The sequence below is a fragment of the Electrophorus electricus genome, chromosome 14 (assembly GCF_041902795.1).
Source record: "Electrophorus electricus isolate QZ-2024a chromosome 14, ASM4190279v1, whole genome shotgun sequence".
Classification (NCBI taxonomy): Eukaryota; Metazoa; Chordata; class Actinopteri; order Gymnotiformes; family Gymnotidae; genus Electrophorus; species Electrophorus electricus.
In genome coordinates this window covers 23,526,476-23,548,489 of record NC_137510.1, presented here as the reverse complement: position 1 = coordinate 23,548,489, position 22,014 = coordinate 23,526,476, and the positions used below count along the sequence as shown (strand labels likewise).

Below are 22,014 nucleotides of genomic sequence, written 5' to 3'. Positions count from 1 at the left end.
GATTATTGTTTAATTAAGTTAAATAGAAAGGCTATAAAACATCAGTATGAAAAGAAAAATGGAAGAATGTTGTTGTTGTTTTTATTATGAGCTGTTCATCACTAGTACAATCTTTGAATTGTATTTATCATAACGTGAAAGCATCTTCTAATACAGGAAGAAAAGGATAAGATCATTTCTTCCTCCTCTTTCTTCCTCCACTTCCTGCTGTCCGTCCTTTCCAGAACCGTCGTCTTCCTTCGGCCGAAGGCTCTCTGCTTGGCGTGGCCGCACTACACCGGCGTGGTCTTCCTGTTCAGCGTGTTGGAGTTGCTCTCGGCCTTTCCCAGCCGGTCTAGCGTGCTCATGCCCCGCTCCCTCTCCACCGTTGAGGAGGAGAAGGGTGGAGGCTGAAGAGGTGGGGCCACGGAGTTGCCGAGCACCGCGCCTCCGCCCGACGAGTTCCCCGCCCCTGGGTTGTGAGCCTTGAGCGGGGGCAGCGTGCCGCTCATCACCACAGCCCCACCTGCTCCCCCTCCCCCTTCCTTGGTGAAGCAGTTGTGGAGCTGGTAAAGCGTGGCGCGGTCCACCGTGCCGTAGAGCGGAGGTGCCCCCAGGCCACCCAGAGCCCCGAGCTTGGGGTCTCGCGAGAGGGCGTAAAGGGAGATGTCGCCGCCCGGCAGGGCCGAGTGCGAGCGCGAGTGTGGGTTGGGCAGCGTCGACACCGACATGGGGCCCTGTGACAGGAGGGCTGACGGAGGCAGTCCGAAGGCCTTGGCCCCTGGTGGCCCGCCCACGGGGGAGGGGTCCCGCGAGCGGGAGGGGTCGGTGGAGCGCGAGCTGGAGCGCGAGCGGCGACGGAAGCGGTAGCTAGGCAACCTCAGCATGGCGTGCGTGGTGCTCTTGAAGATGTCAGTGCGCGAGCGGCACCGGAGCTCCTTGTTCTTCTCGATGTAGATGTTGACAGCGAGCACGCCCACCATCTCGGCCAGGATGAACGACAGGCCACCGAAGTAGAAGGACCAGCCGTACGAGTACTGCCACTTCTTGTCTTCGTCCTTCTTCGGTGAGATGTCGCCCAGCGCCGCGGAGATGTACACGATCACACCGATGATGTTGCTCAGGCCTGCGGGTTGGCGAGAACACACACGAGCTCGGTGGGGCTTTTCAGAAACACACTCTATACTCGCGTGAGGCCCAGACCCCACCCTCCCTTAATGTCAGAGGATTTAAAGAATGCTGTTCAATTCTGTGCTAGGGCCACTCTCTTTGATGAGCCTCTACGCCAGCGATGACAAAAGCTTATTACACAAAGAGACGGGAGTGGCAGCCACGTCACAAGCGCTGCGTTTTCGGAGCGGATGCAGGGACAGAACTCGTGCACACGTTAGGGGTGGAGCCGAATGCCGTGTTGCGCAATGCACAAACTTTAACGCACATTTTAAAAAGCGTGTCGAATAACCCAGCTAGTGTCCCTCGTTATTGTGAGATAGTTTAATATAACGTTACTTTTCTTTTGCTTTCCATTCGGACCTGCAAGCGGAGTTTGTTTGACAGGAACGATATCAGCTCTGGCAGTGTAGTTACAAGCCAGCTGGTTCACGTCCACGCTGCACTCACCGCTCAGTCATAGTGTGCGTCAGGGACGCAGAGCGTTAACCACAGCTATTCTCACAGCTGCTGGCTCACTATTTCAACTTAGAAGATACAGACGCTTGTTTGACTAGGAGATGATTAGGTTAGCGTTTGCCTGTGAGCTCTGTACATTGGAGGCAGTGTAAAAGTGCACCTAATTGCTACTACACTTGACAAGGACGTTGACTATAAAGGGAGTGTTCATGTCGCATATTTGCAGCTCACATGGTCACAGAAACTACATTCACATTTACGTTTACGGCAATTAGCAGTCGCTCTTATGCAGAGCGACTTACAAAAGTTATTTCCTAATAGGATACATGCTTGTACAGTACAGTAGGTTAGAGTCCGATATACAAATGATCTAGAATACTGTAGAATTACAGGGATCACTGCTCTTGCCTAGCAGTACAAAACACATAAGGTCTCTTAAACAATGCTAAGTGCAATAAACAAGTACTAGAGTTTGTTAGACATCAGTGTAATAAACAATACCCTACAATAAGTATTAATTTAATCAGTCAATATAGGAGCAGGGTGAGTTGTCATTTACATATTTCATGCATAGATGGATCTTCAGTCTGTGTTTGAAGACTGCAAGGGACTCTGCTGTCCGGACAGCAAGTGGAAGCTCATTCCACCATCTGGGAGCCAGGACAGAGTCTCCATGCTTGTCTTCCATGAGACTTGAAGCATGGCATTTCAAGCTGAGCCGTCCTTGACCAATGACCTCATGTATGAAGGGGCTGGTCCATTTTTGTTTTTGTAGCGCAAGCACCAAGGTTTTAAATCTGATGCGTACAGTTACTGGAAGCCAATGAAGGGAGCGCAGTAGTGGAGTAACTTGTGTGAACTTCGGAAGATGGAAGACCAGTCATGCTGCTGCATTCTGGACAAGTTGGAGAGGTGTGATGGCTCTTAGAGGAAGACCAGCACGTAGTGAGTTGCAGTAGTCTAGCTTTGAGATCACAAGAGACTGCACTAACCGAAGGTGTGATCATAATTTTGGTAAGAATGGGTTCTCTTTCTCATCCTGATATTGCGGATGTAAAAAACATTCAAATCTTTTCTGGATGACCAGTTCTGGATGATGGCTTTCTTATTTGTCTGGGCCAACATGAATAAGGCCATCAGTGTGTTTCCAAATCTCCCCGTTTGATTTCATTTCCCAGTGTGCACCAGTGCTCATTGTGGCATGTTTCTAGTTAGATCTGAGGTATAAATGATCTTGGGCCAGTTTGTCTTACAGGGAATTAGGCTTTCCGCATGCCTCAGAAATTTTCCCTTTGTGTTCATCTGTGCCACATGCAATGTTGCTCGTTGTGATGTGTGATATCACCATGAGCCTGACTAAAGTCAGATTCTCCTCACGCAAAGAAACTTGTTTTCTGTTGAAAAATGACCGAATGTCTGGCCTGTGGTTATTTAAACTCTCAAACCTGAGCTGGTATTTTTCTTCTGATAAATTTTGTGTATATCACTGAATGTATCATGTTCTCAGTTAGTTCTGATGTATAAAATCACCAAGAGCCAGGTTAAATGCAGGAATTATTTACAGCAGAAATGGAGCCTAAAACATATTGAACTGACATTATACCCTTGGAATGAACTGAAATAATAAACAATTTAATTTGATTTTAATCTCATATTTATATTCACAATATCATGATGAGAAACAGAATCAATTTTTACCAAATTTATGATCACATCTTTATTTCCATGTGTAAAACATAAAGTGTGCAGCAAATATGCAAGGTGAACACTCCTTTTAGGAATAAGGAACCATCTTCGCTGAATAGGGAACGGTGAATAAGTAACCAATTGGAAACTCTGTCTTCACATGACAAGGACTAAGTTATTTGCGTAGCCTATTAGGCTAATTTTTGCTAGCTAGTCATTGTTACCTCCATAGTTAGTAGTATTTTTTTTGTCCATTTACTGCCCCAACCCCTAAACTATTTTACAACATGAACACACTTTTATTTGAATATAAATAATTTTGCTGCCTCAAACAAATACAGATACAGCTACAAACACTGGCCCGTCTGCACATCTGTAGGACATATCAAATAAAACCAGTGAGGAGGTGAAGTGCGCACCTGCCGCCACAAACAGGATCCCGGCCCCCAGAATGATGTTCCGCTTGCTCTTGTAGAAGCGACTGGCGGCAATGCAAACCCCGCCCATCAGCAGCAAGATGGCACTGAGGATGGGGAAGATGTTGGAGGCCCTAACCACTCCTAAAGGCGGGCGTGGAGAGAGGGGGTGGTTGGTGTGGGGCAGAGATAGAATTAGAGCAGTTAGAGGTTTAACGTAGCGGGGGGGCGGGGTCCAGTCCAGGTCACACCCAACGTGGGTCCCTGTCTTATGCAAATATGCCAAACATTATTTAATCCGCCCCATCTGGGTAATTAAATCATGTCTCTGCAATGTGTGTGAGTGTGTGTGAATAAAAAAGTGTAAATAAACAAAAACAAAAACAGGAAAGAAGCTTCTTTTCCTAAGAGTCCAAGAGCCCATCTGGGACAGGCTTAGCTGGGACAGCGAAGGAAAATGCCAATGAAATACCAACCAAATGCCACCCAGAATGTGTGTGTGTGTTTGTGCACACATATGTGTGTGTGTGTATGTATGTTTGTGCACACGCATGTGTGTGTGTGTGTGTGTGTGTATGTGTGTGTGTGTGTATGTGTGTGTGTGTGTGTGTGTGTGTGTGTGTGTGTGTGTGTGTGTGTGTGTGCACGCAGATGCAAAAACACGAACTACAGCTGCAGCTGACAGTGGCACAGTGCATCCCTGATGCTTTTCGGGTGATAGCATTCATCCCCACTCAAAGCCCCTCATGCTGAACAAAAAGGAGACTGCTGCTCTTTAAAACAGATGCAGAGAAACGAGGGCAGAAATGCACAAAAAACTACCCCCCCCATCCCTCACTCCAACCCTGACCCCCCCCCCCCCCCCCCCCCCGTCATGGGCCTGCAGTGCCGAGAGATGGCACATGAACGTGGGTCTCTTACGTAAAACGTACTCCGCTCCATCGTGGTCAAAATCGGCGTCCTCGGGGAAGTGGTTGATCTGTGAGCACACGCCTCGCTTTACCCCTGCAGGGACGGGCAGAGGAGATCAGGGTGAGGAGGTCGAAACAGAGAGGAGCACACACACCAGGTCAAGTGGTCAGGGCAACCTGCATCAGTGAGCATCCGTGAGAAACAGGAACAGGACGTTCACGAACACACGCACACACATAAACAAACACACACACACACACACACACACACACACATACAACTGAAATTATGATGGCTGTGTATGAAAGCAATATCAACTGAACGAAGCAAGGTAATACACGTGGGAGTTCGGCATCAAATAATCTATCGATAGCCTGTGTGATCGAAGAATGCAGCAATAATGCAGCTGTCATGGTGTTATTCTGCATTCCTGAGTCCAACACAAACACAAGATGTAAAGAGTGTATAACGCAAAACCATTTGATAATAAATGTATAAATACTTAAATGCAAACTGCATACAGCACAAGAACTTAAACGCTTAAATATGGAACACAGAAAGACCCAGAGCCATGCAGGCAGTCGGATAGCTACCCACTCCAGTGCTTGGGGCTTAGTGCTGACAGACAAAATGGCGCATTATGATGACATCAGGAGGCACCATGATGGCGGCATAGCTGGTGGTGATGGTTGGCGTGAGAGTGTGATGGGAACGGAGGTGAAAGGAGGGACAGGCTCGCTTTCCATCCTCACTGTCATGTCCTCTCTTTTTAACGTCTCCTCATACAGATTAGTCTGTATGAGAAAGAAAAGAAAAGAAAGTTGGGAGACACAAGGAGTCGGCGCTTGACCTTGTGACCCCGACCTCGCTTCTGAGGGAGTGGCGTCAGAATCCAGCCTTACATCATTAAGGCGAGCAGAAAGGGACATTACCATTACGCAGCCCTGGAATTGCAAAGATCACACATTGATGCCACTCCTTCACCTTCTCCGTCTACAGGTGACCAAGACTCCAAGTGGAAGGTCTGACATCCATCATGCAGAGCCAAAATGGATTCCTTTCTTTCTTCACTTACTCTCAGGATACAGAGCTACTTAGCATCCATCTTGGCTGAAAACCCTTGGGGACTGTGAAGCTTACTTGACCTCTAAACCGTGCCAACCGTGCAGTACCACAGTTACCGGGGGGGGGGGTTGGATAGCAATGGAAGGGGGGTTAGCACTGAAAGGGTGATGTAGAGGCTTAGCTGTTCTTTAATCGGATGTGTTGTTTTCGGGGAGCTTAGCCTTGAAGCTAAATTTGCAGGGCCCAATGGCTGGGTACACACTGAGGGGTGTGAGTGAGAGTGAGATGAGTGTGAACAAACTGACGTGGGTGTGAATGGGAGTGACATGAGTGTGAACATGAGGTTCTAAAATGCTACCAATCCATCATTGACTGCCACCCCTTTGGAACTGGGCCTCCACATAAACAGAATAAATGGAAAAGAACAGCATTTGGCTTTCATACAGTCTTCCAGCTCATCATCTATGGTACAGACTAAATGGGAATTGCAGGAAAACTTCATGGGAATGAGTAAAATGGTGTCATATATCTGTCTTATATAATGTTTCCTCAAATTTATCACTCATCTGTCAAACTAAAGTCAAACAATTGCAAAAAATGCACCTCTTCTTTGTTACTTTGGAAATATCGGCTGCCACAAATTTCCATCTAATTCAGCATAAGTGCTGAATGCTCCTACACTGGAACTACATATCCCAGAAAGCCGCTGACCCTCCAGGCAGCAGATCCTCCAGAGGCCGGAGTGGGTGAGGGCTCCGGGGTCCTTCTTGTCCTTGTTGTGGGGATCGTCCTGGGTGACATTGGCCGTGCTGTTGCAGATGACTGCCCGCGAGTAGAGCCAGTAGTCCGTGCCGATCGCCACCGTCATCAGGCCGAAGGAGGCGAACGCCCCCACGATGGTGAGAAGGATCTGGATCCCCTTCTCACACACCATGCCTGGGGGGGGGGGGGGGGGGGGGTGTTAGAGCATGATGAGAGGTGGAGGAAATGACAAAAAGAGGGGCAGAAACAAAGAACCGTTCTCACGTGATGTGACCTGAGACACGAAATAAAGACATAAATGCGTCTGAAACCCAATGATGCCACAGCCTTTGGACTGGGAATCTGACACAATACACGCTGGGTTCCTGCCTGTCTTCCAGTTATAGTGATGCTAGCCAACGGTGTTTCTCTGTGGGTCACGTTTGCTAGCCAATGATGTGTCTCTGTGGGTCACGTTTGCTAGCCAACGATGTGTCTCTGTGGGTCACGTTTGCTAGCCAATGATGTGTCTCTGTGGGTCATGTGTGCTAGCTAACAGTGGGTCTCTGTGGGTCACGTGTGCTAGCCAACTGTGGGTGTCTGTGGGTCACATGTGCTAGCTGATGGTGGGTGTCTGTGTGTATTGGGCTGAACTGGGCAGTTTGTGTTCCCCTCCTGGTGTGTTTAGCTGACGCATGACCCTGTGTGATAGTGCATAAACACTCCCCCTGTCTGGTAGGAGGCATACACTAAGCCCTTATCTTCCCAAATAAACATTATAGAAAGTAAATACATTTAAAAATCTTAACGGATTACCTGATGGCGAGTTTCTGTCCTTCGACTCAATTTTGAAATCTTTCTTTTCCTGGTCAGATGAGAATGCGCTGTCCCCTCAATCCGCGCAGCATCCATGGACTATCCTCGCCCTCACGCCCTCCCTGCACACACTCACTCCCTCTGCTTCACTCTCTCTTCTCTCTGTTCAACTGCGCTCAAGAATGATGATATGGTTGGTGTCCCCTTGTTGTATAAATGTCTTTATTTGTTCAAAGCGTTGGTCATAGCTCACAGTCTAACAATGAGGAAAGGTGCAGAGAGAGAGAGAGAGAGAGAGAGAGAGAGAATGAGAAAGAGAGAGAGAGAGAGAGACCTTAAATCCTGTTTTCACCTGTTTGAAAGTCTAAGAAAATGTTTTCAGTGTTTTAAAGTTTGAAAAGAAGTCTGAATGGAGCTCAGGGGAAGGGGGGCATAGGGAGGTCTCTCCTGTTACCATGGCAACACTCTGGAACCTATAAGCTTTGTCAGCATAGAGAGAGAGAGAGAGAGAGAGAGAGAGAGAGAGAGAGAGAGAGAGAACCAACTGCAGCACATCTTTCTCTTTTCCACTTGAGAGCATTACAGTGAGACACATGAGGACACAATTAACACAATATGAACTATTTTATTCTGAGCATGAAAGGGAGGATCAGAAGTCTATGAGTACTAGAAAGCCACACACACACACACACACACACACACACACACACACACACACACACATATACACACACACACACACACATATACACACACACACACACACACACACACACACACACACACACGCGCACATACACACACACATGCGCACAACCAACAGTCACACAGTGCACATGATTTACCAAACATAGGCATAATGCAACTTGGTTATTGGCTGTTAATAATTCATAATGCAATATGGCACCACCATCAACATAGGCTGGACCCTGCCTGCATTATAAGCTTCCGCGCCAAAGATGTGGATTTGTAACAGCACGTACAAAACGTCCCTGTACTAAAAACAGCATATACAGTAAACCTATACATGGAGTTGTTTGAAGTCTTCCTGCCAGTCACACACACTGATATTCTTGCACCAAAAAAAGATTCTGCCTTATTTCAGTAATTGAATGCACAATACCGATCTCAATGCAGATTAAATTGCAAGATGTTGGTCACATTTAATTAAAAATGCAATCAAAACAAACATGTGCTGTTATTCAACTGCTCTAGACAAACATTACAGTAAAGCTACTTGTGATGGGGACTGTCACTTATTAGGGTTAAATGGGTGCCGTGTCTGCTGGCCCAGGGGGCCGGCCAGATGCTGACTCGTTGGCCCAGTGGTCAGTGTTCACGTTTACCTCCCGTTGGCCCTTGGTTTGAGTTCTGGGTCGTGACACATCTCAACAGGAGAAACATCTCATAGATGAGGATGACTTAAAGTGTGTTGATTTCACTTCTGTATTTATAAATCACATTTAAAAACAGCAGCAGTTGGTTAAAGTGCTGTAAAGTCAAATTAGCAAAAACTATAATCAGAACAATGACAATGCACAGACCTGTTTAATTAATGACAATGGACCAACAATAAAGACAAAAAGAAAACACAAATTTTTTTTTTACAAAGGCAGTAACGCGAAAGAAAAAGAACTCTCATACTGAGTTTTAAGGCAAGATTTACCAAGAACACAGTGTCACTGATGTTAAGCACCACTGTAACACAGTACCCTTGTCGTATTTTTTCCCAGTAGTCCTAGGAGTCCCATTATTCCCAGCCTAGTTCAGAATTTACTGCTTGCTAACTGTGTGTGAGTTACAATCCAGTTCCAAGAGGTGCTTTGCATCTAAGAACAGGTAATGCAGCCAAAGTGCACCAAAGACAGCTCATTCCAGAGTTTAGGGGCTATAACCGCAAATCTCCCCTGTGCATCACTGATTCTGGGACGACCAGAAGGTGATCTGAGTGGAACATGCCTCAGCAGAACGTGCAGTCGTAATAGGTCAGAGAGGTCATTTGGAAAGAGCCCGTTTAGAGATTTGTAGGCGAACAAAGAAAGTGTAAAAATGAACCGTAAAAGCCATCTGGGTCCAGTGGAGGGAGGCGGGTTTGGGGGAAACTCCTGCCTGTGTGGTCCTGTTAAAAGCTGGAAACATCAGAGGGAGACCTTATTAATACAGACACAAGGAAACCGAAGCAGGAGGAGACAAAAGCATGTAGAACCCTCTCAGAGTCATGAGGGGCCTTGGAGAAGGGTCGGGAAAGAGTCTGTCTGTTTGATTTAAAATCACTATTATGATTTATTATCACTCCAGATTCTTTTCACTAGGTCTTACAAATGGTTGCAAGAAGCAACAGACTGACCACAGAAACAGCAGCACCTAGAATGGTGATGATGATGATGATGACGATGATGATGATGACCATCGAGCTGACCAAACAATCCTCTGGCCGTCCAAAGAAACACAACATTCCTTCTGAGGTCCATGCAGGACAAATGGCTCCCTGCGTCCCTGCACTATATTGGACTGTTTGCACTTGTGTAGCATGTTGTCTGTTGCACTGTTGTTTTTATGTTGCACCATGGTCCTGGAGGAACATTGTCTCGTTTTTGTTGTGTACTTGTATATAGCTGAAATGACAATAAAACCTCTTTGAAATTGAACTTTGAACTTGAACTTGAGGGTGAACACACGGCAGGGAAGTCCGTTTTTCTGAGCTTGTCTTCTTCCCGTGGCTCAGCAGTGCGGAATCACCGTACCAAAACCCCATTAGAAACTGGGGGAACACACACTTAAACACACGGCTCAGACGATTCCTCTGGACGTGGCTCACCCAGAGCGGCTGGCCAACTGCGGTTCACCACGGGGAGCGTGGCTCCCTCCGACCTCGGACCGAGCCACTCGCTGGGCCGATCCGGACGACTGGAGCGAGTCCCGTGCGGTGCCCGGTGACCACGCCTCCCTGACTGAACAGCCTGTGGGCCAGCTTGAGAAGCGGGAAGCAAAAGGTAGGAATCTTTCCAAGATTTTTGCGAGAAGCCAGAAACACTCACTCAGCATTACATCCCCAGACCTGAGCTCTACCAAACAAGGCAGAAATCCACCGGGAAAGCAATCCTGTGCACCTGTGTCTCCCAGCTCTCCAGATGGAGACGAGTGGGGCGAGATAAGTGAACAGCACAGGACAAAGAGATTGGGCAAATGTGTCTGGCCAGTGCACCTGTCTGCTCCTCTAGAGCTACACACACACACATCAAGCTTCACACACACTGCAGTCTCAACCCCAGCTGGCCACAAGGCTGACATCTACAAATAATGCCACCTCAATATGGAGCAGATCAGAGCAGCCCGCGGGAGGTCCTGTGGAGGTCAGAAGCCACGCCCCCTTCCTGTCCATCAATTCCTGGCTCCGTCTGTGCTACAACCGCCCTGTAGTGGGCGATTGACTGATTCTGGCCAGGGTGATTGGGTGTGATGCCCACCTCAGACTCCTGTCTGTATGCCTTACAGCGGCTATCTCTCCCACAGCACATCCCATAATGATGCATCACTTATCACACGCACACACACACACTGCCATTCAGGAGAAATCACCAAGGAGACGTTTCAGATGTTGCCTGGTTTGCCTTCATCTACCACACTTCTTTGCATGACATTCAAAAGAAACACAAAGCCTGGAAGATGCAGGAATCATGAATCAATCATTCATAAAATGGGAAAAATTAAACACTGAACGTATCATTCCTTCCCTCCCTCTCTCTAGTAACATGAATTTTCTCGTCATCGTCCGCGTGTGCGCATGTGTGTGCACGTGTGCCAACTATGCCCGGGTTTATAATACAACGCACTAGCCTCCCTGACAAACCCTAATAGCCACGCACACACATATGCGTGGACATAACATTCAAGTCAGAACACTCATAGAGACAGCTGCACATGCGTTTGAGTGATGGCAAAACACTAACCCCACATATTTATTTATGTTTATTTATATTCACACCAGGAGAGCTGTGAGGATATGCGTAGGTAGACCCACTGGTGCTTACACTGGAACACATTTCCTCCACTAAGACACTGCCGCCGGAGCTTTGAGTCCATGTGACGGAGGAAAAATGACACCAACCAGCCGATTTGTCCGCTGTAATTACTCACGCCGTATATCTAAAGCGCTAAAAAGATGCACAATGAGTAACTTGTCAGAATTGTGGGCAATTATGAGTCAGTTTAAACAAATGATGTTGTAATTGAGAGAACCGCAGTCATAATTATGGGCAACACGTCCAACTGCTGTGACTCGTGAATCAAAATCATCAGCACACAAGCCTGTGCTTTGATCATGACAAAGAGATTCCCATTATGACCTCTACTAGATATGCCTCACGAGAGTGCAATAGATAGAATGAGAGAGAGAGAGAGAGAGAGAGAGAGACAGACAGACACAGAAAGAGAGTGAGAGTCAGAGAGAGAGAGAGATACAGGCAGAGAGAGAGAGACAGACAGACACAGAAAGAGAGTGAGAGTCAGAGAGAGAGAGAGAGAGACAGAGACACAGAAAGAGAGTGAGAGTCAGAGAGAGAGAGATACAGGCAGAGAGAGAGAGAGAGAGACAGACACACAGAAAGAGAGTGAGAGTCAGAGAGAGAGAGAGATACAGGCAGAGAGAGAGAGACAGAGACACAGAAAGAGAGTGAGAGTCAGAGAGAGAGAGAGAGAGAGAGATACAGGCAGAGAGAGAGAGAGAGAGAGAGAGAGAGAGAGAGAGAGACAGGCAGACAGACAGAGAGAGAGTGCAGTGCCGTATGGAGTCAGCTTGAGAGGTTGGTATTGGATTGTTGTTTGCTTTTGTGTAAATCATGTCACTGTCCTTCAGTATTTTTAATTGAAATGTATTTACATATTTTCATATAACTGCCATGTAACTGTAATTGTCAATATCCAGGCTAATGTACCAGTGTTATTATTTTGCAATAACATGATGGATAGTTCTGAATATTTAAATATTTTTCCTTTTTTTTAAACTTGACACATTTTTTAACAGACGAGCATACACAAAGTAGAAACCCCATACTAATGGTGGACAAAGACTGCTAAAAGGCATTCTAAGGTCAGCACAGCCATGACACACTGAAGAGTCGGGTGTACAAGCCCGTGAAATCACACTAAGTAATGCAATGTCTAGATGAATTTAGGGGAAGGCTTGTCTTGCGCTGCTAATAGGCTGAGGCAGCGGGCCTGTGTACGTGTATGTGTGTGTGTGTGTGTGTGTGTGTGTGTGTGTATGTGTGTGTGTGTACGTGTGTGTGTGTGTGTGTGTGTGTGTATGTGTGTGTGTGCGCGTGTGTGTGTGTTAGTGTGTGTGTGTGTGTGTATGTGTGTGTTAGTGTGTGTTAGTGTGTGTGTGTGTTAGTGTGTGTGTGTTAGTGTGTGTGTGTGTTTGTGTTAGTGTATGTGTGTGTTAGTGTATGTGTGTGTTAGTGTGTGTGTGTGTGTGTGTATGTGTGTGTGTGTGTTAGTGTTTGTGTGTTAGTGTGTGTGTGTGTTAGTGTGTGTGTGTGTTAGTGTGTGTGTATGTTTGTGTGTGTTAGTGTGTGTGTGTTAGTGTGTGTGTGTGTTAGTGTGTGTGTGTATGTGTGTGTATGTGTGTGTTAGTGTGTGTGTGTGTTAGTGTGTGTATGTGTTAGTGTGTGTGTGTGTTAGTGTGTGTGTATGTGTGTGTGTGTTAGTGTGTGTGTGTGTGTTAGTGTGTGTGTATGTGTGTGTGTTAGTATGTGTGTGTGTTAGTGTGTGTGTGTGTTAGTGTGTGTGTGTGTTAGTGTGTGTTAGTGTGTGTGTGTGTTAGTGTGTGTGTGTGTTAGTGTGTGTTAGTGTGTGTGTGTTAGTGTGTGTGTGTATGTGTGTGTATGTGTGTGTTAGTGTGTGTGTGTGTTAGTGTGTGTGTGTTAGTGTGTGTGTGTTAGTGTGTGTGTGTATGTGTGTGTGTGTTAGTATGTGTGTGTGTTAGTGTGTGTGTGTGTGTTAGTGTGTGTGTGTGTTAGAGAGCCGTGGAGCGGGGCAGAGAGCTGACAGCAGTAATAAAGGACCTGAGACCAACACCTGCGTTCTGCTGCACTGTTTTCCATGCAGTCACCTTCATCAGCACTCCCCCTCCCTCCACGACTGCCCTGGTCACTACCCCGTCCAAAACCCTGTCCCTCCGTCCCTCCCTCACCCCCCTGGTCGCTCAGGCCCACATGATGGCCCGGGGGGGGGTCACAAGGTGTGCGGACGCCTCACATCCGCCTGAGGCGCCGTGACGGAGCCGAGCCCCTCGGTTTCGGATGTTTAGCCGTGCCACTGTCACTTGGATCTGCTCCGCCTATGCGCACCACCTCTTCCTGCCCTCCACTGGCGAAATTCACAGGCTTCATCTGTGTCACTTACGTAATCCTAACCTGGATTGGTGGCCATCTATAATGCACCAGCATTCATTACCAGAATGACTGAGACCTTAGTGACACCCAATACAATTTTCAGCATTAAATGAGTTCCTGCAGAATGAGGATACAGTTGTTCATTTACAGAAGAGAAAATCATTAGCTTTATTCTGAAACCAACCCCAGAGCTGAACTGGCCCATTAACCGCTAGCTCTTTATTGTCTACAACCACCAAGCTCCCTTTTACAGCTCTGTAAGTCATTGCTTATTATAGTAAACCATTTTGTACCAGTAACAGGCTAACTAGTAACATACTCGGCTCAGAGAACAGGCATAAAAAGCAATGAATTCAGCAGTGATGAATAGTTGCTGTAGGACAGTTGGCTGTAAACCGCTCATTACTATGAAGTCACGTGTGTAATATTATTACTACTTGTACCCTTTACTCTATTTAGGACTGCATTCGTCTCCCTGCTGAGGCAGGACTGCATTCGTCTCCCTGCTGAGGCAGTAAACACCTACAGCATTACCTCTGCTAAATTTGACTGGAAAAGAAAATGTCTCCACAATCCCACTGATCAAGTGCATTTTGGAATAATATCGCCTTGACGCAAACACACACGTGCACATGCACACGTGCACATGCACTCACGAGCACGAACGCACTCACACGTGCACCTGCACTCACACGCATGCACGCACGTACACACAAACGCACTTTGAGCACTGCACAAGTACCTGGACTCCTTTATCCAGGCTGCTCTAAAAAAAGCAAATGAGTGCAAGTAAATGAGTGTCCTCTGTGCACTCACAGTTCAGTACAGTGTATTAATAATAGAGAATGTTAATAATAAACTATTAATTATAGTGCACTAATAATAGTGTATTAATAATACTGTACTTATAGTAGTGTATTAATAATAGTGTTTTTCGGGATAAAGGGAATTTCCACTAAAAAACATATGCATTTAATGACATATTCTGGAACTTTTTCAATGTATTTCTGCTGGGCCTGTTTCTGCCAATGATGCTTTCACTGTGTTTAATGTTAAACCTCAGCAATACTAAGCCATGCAGACATACTGGTCGGTTATGTCTGGAAAATGAACAGTAGATTGAATTCATTCATGGAGCTTCTTTCTTACATTTTACTAACTGCACATAATGGCTGCATACTCCTGTAGATATAAATATTCTGAACGGACTGAGTACCACACTTTCCCCCTTTGAAGTTCCCTGTTGTGGCCAATGCCACGCATGGCGTGTGGGAATATTAGCATGGTAATGACAGTATATCGCTCACTCAGCCTTAGCTGAACACAAAGGACTTGCATCACAGCATGCTGGCAAAGGATTTTATTCTGTGGCCAATCTGATCTGTTTCTGCAATAATACCATGCGAGCAACAATGCTCAGTTCCCCAGTGTGCAAGTATCTAAGAAAAGGGTCCACGTCTGTGCCAATGTGTCTGAATCCAAAGGCCACTCAGGGGTTATGCCATGGTAAGATTCACTAAGCATTCTGGGTATTTACTCTGACAACACTATCTTTAGAGTAAAACTAGTTTTACATGCTTGGATCCTTAGCCCATTCGGGGGTTATGCGATGGTAAGATTCACTAAGCATTCTGGGTATTTGCTCAGACAACACTATCTTTAGAGTAAAACTAGTTTTACATGCTTGGATCCATAGCCCATTCGGGGGTTATGCCATGGTAAGATTCACTAAGCATTCTGGGTATTTGCTCGTTTTAGAGTAAAACTAGCTGTACATGCTTCTGTTTTGTCAGCCCACTTATCTGGCAGTTACCTAAAGCACAATGCAGGCTGCCCTTATGGAGTATAAATGTCCATGGTTGTAATAGCTAGACTTCCATTTCTGACTCTTCCACAGACACACACACACACACACATACACACACACACACACGGAAAGGGAGAAGGAAGAAGCTTCAGCCAAAACAAGGCCTGGAGGGCCAGAAGGAAGCCGGTAACTAATGCCACTGGGAAGCCAGCAACAGCTTTGACAAACCTACAGATGTCACTGGCTGAGCGAAGAGAAAATGTGGATCAGTCAGCAGTTTCCAGAACGCTGCACAATGTCAGCCTCTATTGCAGAGTAGCAAGAAGGGAGACGTTACTTAAACATCACCGGCGCAAAGCTCCCCTGCAGTCAGGATAGAAGCGCCTGAAGAACCTGCCACTAAGAGAGGAGCGGAAAGAGCTTTGGTCAGAGGAGAAGAAGATAGAAAGCTTTCACTTTACGCCAAGAGTGACGTTTGACGCAGTTTGGAGTGATGCGCGGCAACACCACGCCAGCTTCTCGGCAGCAGGGACTGGAGGACTTGTTAAGACTGAAGGACACATGGGAGTAGCAAAATACGGATAAATGTTACAAGTCTGTTTCACACCAGTGTGGTGTAGCCAAGGACAGGCTCTCAGCTGGTTCAGGCTAGCCGTCACCGGAATGCCGTTGGGAACAGCTGGTTGGAAAGATTTGCCAAAAAACTTTGAGAGCTAAAGCAAATCTGTTGAATAATAATTTTTTTAAAAATGCTGAAATTTATTGTACTTTTTAAAAAAGGCTGTACACCTCATTTTGTAATTTTGCTAATTTTAATGTCATGGGTAAGATTTGAATACTTTTGCAAAAGATTATATATTAACATTAACATATTAATCTAACCGAAGCATCACATACAGATCACATGATCAACATATGAAAACCCTTAGTCTAGGTGTATAGGATATTCAACAGACTGTTTCACAGCAGAAAGAACCATTACAGGTTCTTTCCCACCAGAAACCACAACAATACATTACAATAATCACATCACATTACAGCCTGAAGACCATACGTGCACAACGAAATACTGGGAAATGTTACAAGCAGGTTTGTATAAGAAAGACTGTACATGAATATCAAAATATGAATTCCGCCAAAAGAAACGACATGAGACTGTTATTCAATACAAATCAGACTATCAAAATAAAACCCCCACCAAATTACAGTACTGTCACATCTTTAAACCCCAGTCTGCTTTGAAATATTTGCCTGGGAGAAACCTTGCTGATGCAGTATAACTACCTTGTGTCTTGCCATGATGTATGACGCTGTGACATGAAACTGCCTTCCACAACCTCATCGTTTGTAGCAGAGTTTGGCTGTTCCTCATCCAGTCTTGAGCCTCCTACACAGCTGTTTCTGTTTCGCTCAATGAATGTGTTTCAACCTACATATGAAAATAATTATTTTTATCACCTGTTTGGTATAACTGATTACTCATACACCTGACTATAATCCTACAAATCCCTGACTTTGGTCAAGTGTACCTAGAAGCATTGATGCTGTTTTAAAAGCAAAGGCTGATCACCAAATATTGATTTGATTTACATTTCTCTTTTGCTCATTCACTTTGCATTTTGTTAACTGACCAAAATAAACTATTAACGCTTCTATTTTGGAAAGCATTCTCACTTCATTATTGCAGCATTTTCCCGCACCTGCCTAAAACCTTTGCAAAGTACCGTGCATCACAACAAACTCTTGCAGATTAAGCTTATCATTGCTGATATGAGCGTCAGGCGTGGGTCAGGTTGCAGAATAAAGGCCCAAATATACTGCCATCATCACATAGCCATTTTAAGCTGTTCTGGTAGCCATTCATTCTAGGTACAATAGCAGCAGACATGGAGACCTTGATATGAGATGTCACACATTCATTACTGTTGTGAAAAACAGAAGGAGATACAATTACTGAATCAAGTAGAATGTGCACTGTAAAAATTATTGTACATTTACAATATTTGGCAGAAGCTCTTATCCACAGAGTTTTACTAGATGATAATCTTGATGTTTTTTTATGATCTTGATGTCACCAACACCTTGCTTTACCTGTTTTATCAGGTAAAGTACAGGAGAAAAGCTAACTAATAAAACAATGAATAGAGCACTATTGGATTTATTGCATGAGCATAGATGATTGGCTAATCATTAAATTAGATTATTTCTGTAGTCTCAGTAGCATCCTACATTCCACCAGAACATCTGATAACTTGTTTTTACTTTGAAATTGAATATAGTAGAGTGCTTGGTTAAAGCTGCTACTGTATCCCAGCAGAAAGCCCATCTTAAATTATACATTTCCTAACGAAGATAATAAGAGACTCAGGGAGTCATAAAAATTAGATTCAGAAGAATTATACTAAATGTACAAACCCTTACTCATGTTTGTATTCAGAATAAGTTTTTCTCAGGGACAACACACTTGCATTACTTGTTAGCACCACTATTGGGTAAAAATAAAAAAGCAGAAAGAAGCCACATCTGGATAGCAGCACCGAAGCTCTGGCCACATGAGAAGTAAGCGGAACAATCACTGTAAATCTGACTTCCTTGAAGATGGCTAATCTAGAGGCATAGCTCCATGAGGTATGTTTGATGTGTTGTGGTGAAATAAGGTCAAAGCATCATCCGTGGGCCACTGCCCGTGCTGGAGGTGGTTTACAGCCAGCTAGATGTGCGCTAGGAAGCCATTTTCCAAACACACATAAATCCCTGTTTGAACACAGACCTCATGTTTCATTCTCTGTGTGGCAGAGATTTGAAAACTGACTGACATTGAGAATATGCTCATCTTCGCACACATATACACACACACACGCACGCACGCACGCACGCACGCACACACACACACACGTTCTTAATTTAAGGCAGAGAAGCCTCATTCTGGGACAAATTTAGTCACTATAGAGACCTTCTCTGTGTGGAAAAATTAATTATCAGTTCTTTGGCTAACTCAGAAGAGATCAACTGTGTATGTATGTGTGTGTGTGTGTGTGTGTGTGTGTGTGTGTGTGTGTGTGTGTGTGTGTGTGTGTGTGCGTGCTGCGTGTGCACGTGTGTGATCTATGTCTTTAATGTCATGGCTCATATAGGCTTAATAGGTTCTGAGGAAGTCAGAATTTGGACGAGTGCTTCTGGCAAACAGGAAATAAGGTGCCTCACTACAGCAGTGATTTGTAAACTGCAGACTTTTTGCAAGTAAATGCAAAACTCTGTGGAGACAGACAGACAGACAGACAGACAGACAGACAGACAGACAGACAGACAGACAGACAGACAGACAGATAGATAGATAGATAGATAGATAGATAGATAGATAGATAGATAGATAGATAGATAGATAGATAGATAGATAGATAGATAGATAGATAGATAGATCATTTAAATGGCAGTCACAGTTTGTTTTTTTTTATCTTAGGGAACTGTACCTTACTGGCTTATTATGTGGCATCAAGCTGTAGGCCTCACGATAATAATGTACTGAAAGTAATGTATCGAATGTAATGTACTGAAAGTAATGTATTGATTTTAATGTATTGATTGCAATGTATTGATTGCAATGTATTGCCAGCGATGTACTAACAAAGGCAACAATTATTTCAATGCTGCTGTGATACCAGTCTATCTCATTTTAAAAAGATATATATTCCTGATCAGCGTGTTTTTAAAGCAGCTTTTCAGAAGTCCCCCCAAAAACCCACAAACAATTTATCACTGTCTTAAACATGCCGTGAGCAGATGAGAACGTTCCACTTAAAGTACACAGAGATCTGGTCAGTCCCACAGCGCTGAGGATGAGGCTGAACTTCCACACACCATCAGCAGCCGCTCGCAGCTCTTGGCTGCTGTGCAAGGACCATAAATGGCACTCGTACGACGGGAAAAGGCGACCGTGTTGCTCCATCAGTGTGAGCTACAGTGGAGTTGCCTTCCTCTCAAGGGAGGGACACCCACGAAGACTCAGGAGGATATCGTCAGCCGCCCTGGACTGTGGACAAGAAGAAGGCGGAAAACCACGACCGCATCGCACACATGTCCACCTTCTCCACACTCTCTGCTATTACCGGAAGCCACAGATTTATTGCGCATATCAGGAGCTGCCTCTTCTTACAGGAGGCTGAGGAAGGAACTGACTACTGGAGACTTTTCTCCCAATCACCCTAAAAGAAGAGAGGTGATCTCATCGCCGTGCTTAATATAACACTCTAGGTGCTGGAGCGATTTTTTTATTTTATTTTCTTTAATTTTCCTCAACTGAAATTCAGTTTCTTCACATTTTTTTCAAACTAAATCAATGATATGGCAGCTTGACTTGCTTATTACAGTTCGCACATCTATGGATAAGCTTTTCGCGGCCACACCATGAAATGAAAACTTTTATACTGGAGGCGAATACTGGTTCCTCACCAGTACTCCCATACCGCCGTTCGTCAGTGTGTCTAAAACAACATTCTTTTGCGAGCCCGACGTGTTTGGCCTATATTGTGAGACGCAGTGAGGTGGGCAGTAAGTGTGCTTCCGCCCTCTTTGGGTCCCTTAATGTGGGGGACGATGGGCCCTAGACAAGCAGACATGTTCCTGCATCCTGTGCCAGAGAACCCTGATACACAGAGCCGTCTATCCTCACGCCCGCCCGGGCTGTACCGCGCGTACTACCTGGTTTCTGCTCAAAGCAAGCGAGCGGAGCAGGCTTTGCGCCGACGCGAGCCGCAGTGCATTCATTAGGGGCTGACTACCGGAGTGCACCGAGCGCCCCAAGGACCGAAAATGGATGCTTTGGCACTACGCGACCGGCTCGGCGCGTTATAGCGCATCCGAGCTCAGCAGCGCAGATCATATGATGCAGTCACGGCGAGCAGTTCGCTAAATAATCCAGCACAGCCAGCATAAGGAAAAAGACGAACACGCGCCAGTTACGGAGGGTGCATTGGTGGTGGCCGTGTCAGCGCACGGGATTTGGCCAGTACGACTTAAAATACAAGATCATTTCAAAGCGTTTTAGATGCACTCCGATGCAGGACGAGGTAACCAAGGTTGTCGACCTGCATAGTCACAATTGTCTGCAAATATTCTTTTAACTCGTTTGATGAGATTGCACACAGTGAGTGATGACAGCCTGCAAGCTTGCAGTTTGCAGTTGATTGATTCTGTTCGCTGCATTCCACATGGACGCGCGAGAAAAGACAAAAGCAGCCCAAATGGCAAATCTCGACCACCCCAATTCCCCCTTTACAAACGTGAGTGTAGCTAATACAGCGATCTTACCCGCTTAGTTGGTTGCCTTTTCGAAGAACGTCGCACTCTCGAGAAGAGGACAGAGCGAAAGAAGTGAGGCTCGGAACGGATGTTCTGAAAACGGCGCACAACTCGAACAAATGAAACAACGGGAGCTTATTTGTGGCAGGTCGTCTTTTATAACGGAGCTAAAAGAAGTGTGATTAGAGTGTCAGTCTTCCACAAGACAGAACGGTGTAGAGAAGATTTGCAGCGCGCACAAGGCTTCACGTCACTGGACACGAATTTGTCCACAGCGCGAGCAGCCAATGTTTTCTCAACGCGACTGCGTATACCCCGCCCGCACCGCAGCGCTCGCGCCGCTCGTCTGTTCATTTCCCTGCCTAAAAGAAAGAGAGAAACTTGTCGCATCTCGACTCTTTAAACGATTAGAAGACGTGCTTTTCGCAAGCGTAACTGCCTCGTGTTCCTTCGCGGTGTTGCACTTGCACGCTGCACAACTCACTCCGTGGGGCTTTTTTTCAGAATGAACCGTGTGCATGACTGTGCGTGCGCGTGTGGAGTAGGTGTTTTGATTTTCGGCGTGAGCGTGCTGTTTCTTCAAAGAACCGGGTATTTGTTTGAAGTGGGACACGAGAGAGGGCAATGTAACCGAAAGAGATGGCGAGCGGTCCTTTCTTAACGAAAGGTGGTGTTATCTCGCCTTTGCGAACCTTCGAGTACCGCAGCGAGAGAGAGAGAGAGAGAGAGAGAGAGAGAGAGAGAGAGAGAGAGAGAGAGAGAGAGAGAGAGAGAGAGAGAGAGAGAGAGAAGGGGGGATGGACTTTAATGCGACAGATGTCTGAAAACTGGCTTCGCAAGAGCGGGCAAAACCTCTATTGCTTAGACTTTAAGACGTTAAGAATTGTGCTGCTGAAATGATCGAGTCGACAAAACAGCACCCGGGTGGTGGTAAGTTTTCATGTGGAAAAGGCATCATACGAGCTCCGGTTTGGGCTGCAGGTTAAGCAGTAATTATTCTACCTCTAATTATTATTCTACCTCTAATTATTTTAAAGTAAAAATCTCGATGCGGGGTTGCCAGTTTAGCACGTGGCTTTCACAGAATAGCCTACTCTTATTATCTAAACTGTCAAATAGGTAAATTCGCGCGCGTTAGCCCAAATACTGCAATATTACTGTACAGTGAACTATGACCTTCAAAGATTTTCGGGCCGATCATTCTCTCTCTCTCTCTCTCTCTCTCTCTCTCTCTCTCTCTCTCTCTCTCTCTTTCTCTAACACACGGAAA

The 22,014-nt window shown here is 45.6% G+C and overlaps 1 protein-coding gene across 3 annotated transcripts; it reads right to left on the bottom strand.

Annotated features, from left to right (window-relative positions):
- Positions 1-63: 63 nt before the first annotated feature.
- On the bottom strand, positions 64-21,245 carry cacng8b (calcium channel, voltage-dependent, gamma subunit 8b). 3 transcript variants are annotated; one of them, XM_026999152.3, is made up of 6 exons: positions 20,754-21,242; positions 7,245-7,500; positions 6,399-6,623; positions 4,632-4,715; positions 3,714-3,854; positions 64-1,105 (listed from the first exon to the last, which is right to left on the bottom strand). In XM_026999152.3, the coding sequence occupies exons 3-6, from the start codon at positions 6,619-6,621 to the stop codon at positions 273-275; spliced, it is 1,281 nt and encodes a 426-aa protein (XP_026854953.2). In that variant the 5' UTR covers positions 6,622-6,623; positions 7,245-7,500; positions 20,754-21,242; the 3' UTR covers positions 64-272. The 3 variants fall into 3 exon arrangements, with proteins under 3 accessions (XP_026854953.2, XP_081552604.1, XP_035387012.1); XM_081696478.1 differs by lacking the exon at positions 20,754-21,242 and adding an exon at positions 14,382-14,402; XM_035531119.2 differs by lacking the exon at positions 3,714-3,854 and having other exon boundaries at positions 20,754-21,245.
- Between the last annotated feature and the right edge of the window lie 769 nt (positions 21,246-22,014).